This window comes from Sinocyclocheilus rhinocerous, unplaced genomic scaffold (genome assembly GCF_001515625.1).
Source record: "Sinocyclocheilus rhinocerous isolate Xijiao unplaced genomic scaffold, SAMN03320098_v1.1 scaffold3854, whole genome shotgun sequence".
NCBI lineage: Eukaryota > Metazoa > Chordata > Actinopteri > Cypriniformes > Cyprinidae > Sinocyclocheilus > Sinocyclocheilus rhinocerous.
Window position 1 is genome coordinate 134122 of NW_015639760.1, and position 8691 is coordinate 142812.

General features: G+C 33.3%; 1 protein-coding gene across 1 annotated transcript in view; it reads right to left on the minus strand.

Moving 5' to 3' along the window:
* Positions 1-8433, minus strand: part of LOC107751593 (ankyrin repeat and BTB/POZ domain-containing protein 1-like) — a 10610-nt gene extending 2177 nt beyond the window's left edge. The window contains exons 1-10 of the mRNA XM_016567339.1: positions 7977-8433; positions 6637-6699; positions 6494-6549; positions 5172-5316; positions 4935-5094; positions 3633-3678; positions 3385-3551; positions 2037-2135; positions 1633-1800; positions 266-466 (exon numbers count right to left, since the gene is read on the minus strand). Coding sequence (XP_016422825.1) covers positions 266-466; positions 1633-1800; positions 2037-2135; positions 3385-3551; positions 3633-3678; positions 4935-5094; positions 5172-5316; positions 6494-6549; positions 6637-6699; positions 7977-8032 — 1161 coding nt within the window. The 5' untranslated portion in view covers positions 8033-8433. The remainder of the gene's footprint in view (positions 1-265; positions 467-1632; positions 1801-2036; positions 2136-3384; positions 3552-3632; positions 3679-4934; positions 5095-5171; positions 5317-6493; positions 6550-6636; positions 6700-7976) is intronic.
* Positions 8434-8691: the final 258 nt, after the last annotated feature.

Below are 8691 nucleotides of genomic sequence, written 5' to 3' on the forward strand. Positions count from 1 at the left end.
GCATTTTTTTATATTTTATAAAACTATTAACAAATATTTTTTATATTCAATTTATTCAATTTCAAATTCAAATTATATGTATAAACAATATTTATTTATTTACATTTATATAAAATATTATTTTTTATATTAAATCATTTACTTTTTGATCATTAAAATAAACAAATATTTTTAATTAAAATTATTGGATAAGTGGTCCACAATAACACCAGGGACATTATGTAAATTTTGATCATAAGCAGCATATTTATGAACGAACACATACCCGCTCTATGATCTTGGCCATGTATTCAGTGCACTGGTCCTCCAGACGCGAGAGCCGGAACAGTTTGGCCGTCTTCCACATGTGCAGCACGTTCTCCTCGTTGAGCAGCACAGCCAGAGTCCTGCCACACAGACGCTTCAGACCCGGTAACAGGTACATGTCAGCCACACACAGAACCTCATACACGTTCTCATGAGAGAGCTGGAAGACAACCACAGAGGCTACATTAGCACATCTGACGGATCGCTGCATTTATGAAGCTAATGAACATGATCAAACAAGATGACTTGCCTTAAAGAGAGAGTGGAAAACTGTCCTGTAAAACTATATTATGCCTGTTTAAGGTGAAAGAAACCTGGACTGACATTTTTGTCAACTTGGAAGAAAAAAGTACAAGAATATGCCCTTATAAAGTGTGCTCTAATCATATAAAAATCATATCTAAAAATCATATCTCTTTTTTTTTGTAAATATAGGTTAAAATAAATGAAAATATTCATATTGAATTTTTTATATATTCTTATTTTAAATGTAATTTATACACATTTTTACTTTGTTTTTATTTTTATATTTTCAACTTTATTTTTAATTTTTAGAAATATTTCTATTTCTATTGATTTTTTTTGTCTATTTACCTTTATTTTATTTCTTTTTTAGTTATTTTAGTATTTTTATTTATTTTATTTCAGCTTTACTTCAATTAATTTATTTATATTTTGACTTAGTTTTTATTTTTAGATTTTCAGTAATTTTATTCGTTTTTATATTTCTACTTCGTACTTAACACTAAGTATTTTTTTTATTTTATTTTACTTCTGCTTTATTTCAGTTACTGAACTTTTAACAGTTTTCATTTTAGTTCACACAGTAACAGTGATAGATCTCGGGTTGTTTTATGCCAGAACTACACTAAAACGTGTCTTTGGAAGCATTTTGTTTGCGGAAAATTTAGTTTAATAACTTTCTTGTCTTCCAATCCTCCGCTGATGGGATGTGTCTTGATTAGGGCTGCACGATAAATCGAAATGGAATCGAGATCGCGATTCGACAGAAGCTGCGATTGTCATGCGTATCTTTCAGTGAAGCACGGTTCTGTGATCAGCAGTAAATCTCCATCCAAAGGCCAGAGGGCGCTCTCGCGCCGAAACTCCAAATACGATTTTTTATGCGTAACTTGTCAGTGAACTACGGCTATGTGTAGTAAATTCTGCTCCATCTGAAAGCACGTGATGACGATTTCCTGCTTATTACAGAACCGGCTTATTTAACAAAATGCGCATGACAATCGCATTCGATTAATCGTGCAGCCCTAGTCTTGATTGAGACGTTTTAGTGTTTATTGTACATGTTAGCGTGTTTGTGTGTACCTGAGTGTTATCGCTGTAGATGTAGTAAAGGATTCTTGTAAACAAATCGTGAGACACATCATGAAGGGTGATGACAGGAATACTGGGATGAGTCTGCAGAGTTTCACCCTCGCTGAAATGATCCTCCAGCAACGCCTTAAAATAATCACTACGACTACAGAAAAACGCCTGCGCACATAAACACAAACACATTTAATCTGCACAAATACCCTTTTTAATCAAACCACAAATATAATATTAAAGCACAACCGTCATACTAATAATTCATTCTGAGTAATTAAAAATGTAGCCAAGAGATATTAGATTGATATCTTTACAGTATTTGCATGTGGGCTATGCAACAATAATAATATGGTCCTACCTACAACACTCAGGGTTTGTGATGATCAGTGTTAAACACTGACCTTATGACACAGGAAGTCATAGTCCTCCACCCGGAAGCAGATGTCAGGGTAACTCGGAAAACTATCAGTTAGATCGAAAGGAAGCTGACCGTATCCAACCTAAAGATCAAACAGCAAGAGTTTTAATCAGTACAGTAATGTTGTGAACTATTAATACAATTTAAAATAATTGTTTTCTACTTGAATATGTTTTTAAATGCAATTCATTCCTGTAATGCAAAGCTGAATTTCCAGCATCATTACTCCGGTCTTCAGTGTCACATGATCCTTCAGAAATCATTCTAATAATATGCTGATTTGCTGCATAAGAAACATTTCTGATTATCATCAATGTTAAACACAGTTGTGCTGCTTAAATATGTTTGTTTTCAAGATTCATTGATAAATAGAAAGCTCAGAAATCTTGAAATTGAAACCGAAATCTTTAGTAACATTATAAATGTCTCTACTGTCACTTTTAATCAATTTAATGTGTCCTTGCTCAATAAAAGTATTAATTTCTTTCCAAAACAAATCGTCCTGTCCCCAAATGTTTGATTATTAGTGTATGGAGATGCACTGATGTCTTACATTTTAATTTCTAAATCCCCAAAAAAAAAAAAAAAAATACAATTCAATTTTTGTAAGCTTTTAAAAACTACGTCCAGAAACTCATCTCCACCAGATGTGCAGTTCATGAGAAAATTTTTACGGGTTTTTTTTTGGACAGTATTTATAGGTCCTTAAGGCAAATTTGTTCTTCATGAGGAGAGGGAGCCTCATGTGAAAAGCCTCCAGCTCCAAAAGGGCAGCAGGAACTGGCATTTGAATATTATGAATTAAACCACAAGTTGCTAGGCAACCGCACATCCCATAATTCTAAAAAAAAAAAAAAAAATCAAAGAAGAGTTTAAATTGATCAAAAGTGACATTTATATTACAAAAGATTTCTATTTCAAATAAATGCTGTTCTTTTGAACTTTCTAGTCATCAAAGAATCCTATAAATATGATCAAGGTTTGCACAAATATATTAACTGTTTTCAACACTGATAATAATAAGAAATGTTTCTTGAGCAGCAAGCAAATCAGCATATTAGAATGATTTCTGAAGGATCATGTGACACTGAAGACTGGAGTAATGAGGCTGAAAATTCAGCTTTACCATCACAGGAATTGTAAAAATATATTTAAATATAAAAACTTTATTTTAAATTGTAATAAAATTTGCTAATATTTCTGTTTTTAGGCTTTGGTGAGCAGAAGAGACTTCTTTTAAAAACAGTAAAAAAACAGTAGTATCACTTTAATGCAGTTATCTACTTTTTGTTAACACCTTGCAGGGAAGCTAATTATTTTTCAAGGTGTACATTAACATGAATCATTATGAGTTTCAATGTAGCTTCACAACACTCCTCACCAAACTCATAGACCTGTTTGCACTTCACTTCCAGCTCCTCAATCAGCTCGCTGATCTTGCACTGTTTCGCCAAACGCTTGCAGTCCTCCACGTAATTCACATCTATATCCAAACGGCCTGGAAAAAGACAGCACATGGTGAAGAATAAAGCTGTCTGCCACCAGAGTACTAACACCACCTACAAACTCTGATGCTCACCAGTGTAGAAATACTGCATGATTGCACCAAATGCAGCAGGGTTGACCTGAAAAAGGAAATTAAAATTGACACATTAGGATCATGAGAGTTTGAAGCATGCTGAAGTAAAAGGTTATAAGAGAGAAAAGTCTGTTCTTAATTTAAGACAACCCTGGGGAGAAGATAATTAAAGCAGCTCAAGAAGATGTGAACAGTAGCATTAACACCTTCTGAAGAAAACATGATGAATAAGAAAAATCCTATGCTTTTACTTTTTCTTGATCCCTCCCTGTTCTAGTGTTTACTGTTCTAAATGAAGTCTGAAATGTTGTATTATAAGCACTTCTAGTGTTTATTTGCCCCTTTATAATGAATTGCTTATTGTATTCCTCATTTGTACTGTAAGTCACTTTAGAAAAAAGCATCTGCTAAATTAATCAATGTAAATGTAACACATGTTTCATCCGAAATTATAAAAAAGTGGCATAACCTACTATTCAGAAAAAAGTGACATTTCCCAATTTTCTTATTTCTATGAAAGTATGAAAAAGCATGCATCGCAAATAATATGCCATCTGGGCTCCTTTGACATAATATAATTTGTATGGAAACCTGTTTATGCCACAGAATATAAAAAAGGTAATTGAGTTTATATCTCATATAGTTCTTCATATCTCAGAATTATGACATATAAATTCAGAAATGTGTAGTATTAACTCGCAATAGTAAGAAAAAAAGTCAGAATTGTCAGATAAAAAGTCATTTTTTTATTCTGTGAAGTCAGAATTGCAAGATGTAAACTCCAAATTCTGAGAAAAAGTCATTGCAAGCTATAAACTCAGAATTGTGAGGAAAAAAAAGTCAGAATGATGAGATATAAATTTAACAGCAAGATATAAACTTGCAATTGTGAGAGAAAAAGTCAATAAAATTTATTTTTAATTCTGTAGTGTCAACAAAAAAAAGTCTTGAATTGTGAGATAAAAATTCACAATAACCTTTTTTATTTTTTATAATAAAAAAACAACAAAAACAAATCAAATCAGAATTGTGAGATGTAAACTCAAAATTTTGAGAAAAAAAAGTCTGAACTATAAAATATAAACTTGTGGGATGTAAATTTGGAATTGCAAGATAAAAGTCACATTTGTGAGTTTCTATCTCACAAGTATGTATTTACATCTCACAATTCTAAGAAAAAAGTCAAAAGAAAGCTGAAATTGTGAAATAATGGGCTTCCACACATGTGGCACAGAATGGCTATTACGCAGACTGGGAATCAGTACAGTGAAAGTGATTTGTGTGCAGTGAAACAGCGCCTACCAGTGGATGTTTGAGGGTAATGTCACTCTTCCCCCTCCACTTGGTCTCCAGCATGTGGGCGAAGTATTCTGATCGGGCACTCAAGATACAGCGGTGGGCCTTAAACATCTCACCGTGCACCATAAACGTCACATCGCTGTAGTTTCCCTGCTCCAAAAGCCTGCAAGGGGGAAGCACCAATCAGTGAGTTTGTGAAAGTGACTGTGGTTTGTGTTTGAGTGTGTTTGTGGACCTCACGTCTGCAGGAACTGGTCGTAATAGTCTCTCTGCATGGCCTTCGCCGTGATGCGCTTGTACTCTTTGAGCAGGCGGCGGATGGGGTCGCTCAGCGCTCCGTACAGACAGCGCTCGCCGTCAAACGTGTTCACCTCACACTTTGCTCCTGAAACAGCAAGCACACGCCTGTAATGCACTTTCACAAATACTAGTAATACAGTTTGTCTACAATCGCTGAGGACAAAAAATCTATTTGATTTCTAGTGAGACCTATTATGTATGATGGAAAAACTATTATCTAAAATAAAATTCAACAACTCAAAAAAACTCAAATTATAATATAATAACAAATTACATAATCTGTTGATCTACAATTCAATTCTGTCCATTTATATCACAAAAAAATCAAATCAAAAAAAAAAAATCACACAAACCCTTTAGCCATGCTCAAATTTTGGTAATAGGGTTACAGAAAAAAAATATATATAAAAAAAGTAATACTTGCCCCCCAAAAAAGCTCATGAAATTATTGTAAATTGTAAAATAAAAAAAATAATTAAAAAAAACTTTTACAAAATTTTTTTTTTTGACAAACAAATGTTTTCAGGTCTCAGACATAACTTACATAATCTATTGAACTAAAATTAAATTAATTATATTAGCTCTGTACCACATTTGCACACAACCTTAAAAAACAAGCAGTGCAGACATATTTTGTTTTTAATGGGAAATATAGATTCATTAATTGTTGCAAGCCAACATTTAGTCCCATAATTTTCTCATGAAATTATTGTAAATTGTAAAAAAAAAAAAATAATTAAAAAAAACTTTTACAAAAATTTTTTTTTTGACAAACAAATGTTTTCAGGTCTCAGACATAACTTACATAATCTATTGAACTAAAATTAAATTAATTATATTAGCTCTGTACCACATTTGCACACAACCTTATTATGAAAAAACAAGCAGTGCAGACATATTTTGTTTTTAATGGGAAATATAGATTCATTAATTGTTGCAAGCCAACATTTAGTCCCATAATTTTAAATAAAGTTATTAAGTTGTGTTTTGACATGCTCAAATTTTGGTAACAGGGTTACAAAAACCACACACCCTATATATACAAAAAAATTAATTAATTAATTAATTAATGAATACATAAATAGAAAAAAAAGAAAAACTTTTTTCTTTAAGAAAGATTTATAGAATTACTTTTTTTAATGAACTTTTTTGACATGTTTAAGTGTTTCAGGCTTTATCTTGTACCATAATCGTGCAAATCTGACTATACAGTACAGATTATAATGCCCCAGTCAGGTATGAATTATCATCATAGCATTTACCGTTGGCAAGCAGGTACTGCACCAGCTCTTCATGTCCACAGAGACATGCATAATACCTGAAGACAAAGACAGAGAGAGATATCAGGCAGAGACTTCATTACAGCAGACAATAAAAGGAAATAAGCCTAAGTGAGCAGTCTTACAGAGGTGTGCTGTCCCACTTATCTCTGATGTTCAGTTCTACATCCCTCTGTTCAACCAGGTATCTGGAGAAGACGGAAGAAATGTCAGAAGATAAAGCAGAGACCAGATACATTACAACCAACATAATAATAAAACATCATTCAGAACTGAACACAAGAAATCAGCAGATCGAGTACAGTAATTCCAGTATGTGGGCCAATACAGTGACAACATGTTATCTGTCAGACTCACATGCTTTTCCTTCTAATTCTGGGGCCACATAGAGTGTCTGACTATTTCACAACATTACTGTCAAACAAATTGCCACTGAAAAACAACCCTGATTGCGGTGTTACAAGCATATCCATCAACCAAAGGTGAAAAGCGTAATTCTATACAGTAATGTAATGGCATCTTGACTACTGAACGTACATGAAGTATCTACATAACACATATGCCATGCACAACTGCTTAGACATGCATACACATTATTTAAAAGTTATATAGTTTATGCTCACTTCACATTTGCTTAGATTCGCATAAAGTCTCCAAACACAATACATAGACCGTGCAAATTGGTTTATATAGCTACACATATGCAGTCTCACAATATTACGTAGGAAATGCACATTTGATTAAATATAAATAACGACTATTTTAGTTTTTATTTAATTAAGAGATTTGGTAGGCTGTGCATATTTGCGTATGTGTTCAGATATGCAATATGCAATATCCACAAACTATATAAACGATTCAGCTTTGCTTAAATATGCACATATGTACATGTAGCAAAAAATAGCACATTTGTTTACATGAGTACATACAGTATCTAAACACAGATTAGATTATATATATATATGAATACATTAACAGAAATTAAAACGACTTAGGTTTTGTTTTAGTTAAGCATATGCAATGTCTAGATCAATTAATACAAATACGAAATGCATTTGTTTATACAGTATAATGCATATATGTAGCCCATGCACACTTGCTCAGATGCGCATAAACAGTATGACTATAGTGACCATGCACTTTTGTTTACATATGCACATTTATCTTAAGATTTGAAGTGGGAATTATTCAATTTCCCGGTCAAACTCCACATAACAGATTGTAAAGTGATGCATATTTGCTCAGTTATGACTAAATACTATCTACAGACAATATAGGTCAGTGTACACTTGCTTGAATAGAAATCAGAGTTTAGAGATTACGTAGGCTGTGCAAATTCATTTCCATATGCATATCTCGTGTATATCTGCATATAAAATATCTTCAGAATAAATAGGTCATGCACATTTGTCCACATGCGAAACTTCAAACCAAAACAACAACAAGAAGCCATCAGCTGTCTGACCTCACTCTGGCAATGTCGCCCTTCCTGCAGCTTGAAAACAGATCAACAGCGTCCATCTGCGCGGCGGTAAAGCTTCTCTGAAATGCATTGAAACGGCCTGTCTAACAGACAGGGTCGGCTGCAGGCGCACGGACAGCGACGGCTCTGAACAAAACTAACGCGGAGCCTGTTTCCAGGTGCAGTTCGCGACGTCTGCTGTTTCTTCTCGCACTGAAAGTGCTCAACAAACGTAAACAGGAAGCAGATTTGTGTACGTACAGTTGAGCTTTACGTGCGTCTCAACAGCGCCCTCTAAAGGACGGTGCTGGAATATAAACAGCGTGACGCCAGAGTCCTACTGACGCTACTACATCTTTTTATCAAACGCAAATTATATTCCATTTTCATTTTTGCTATAGTCTGTGCTACCCCAGATGATAAAATGAAATTGGATTTGGGCATTTGATTTATCGTTAATGCAGGCATTTTCAGAATTTGATTTATTATTTGCAGTGTAATTTTAGTATAATTAATATACTAATATAGTTTTTGTTAATATTTTGCATTAGGCTTTATTTTAATATTTTAGTAAAATCAATTTTAGTCAAAGATTTTTTTATTAAGTTTTAGTTTCTAGGTTTGGTTTATTTAGTTTTAGTTATTTGAGTACTTCAATTAAACAAAAAGTAGGCTAAGTACTTAAGTACTAAACTAAAGTAAGAAATGTTGCTTTGGC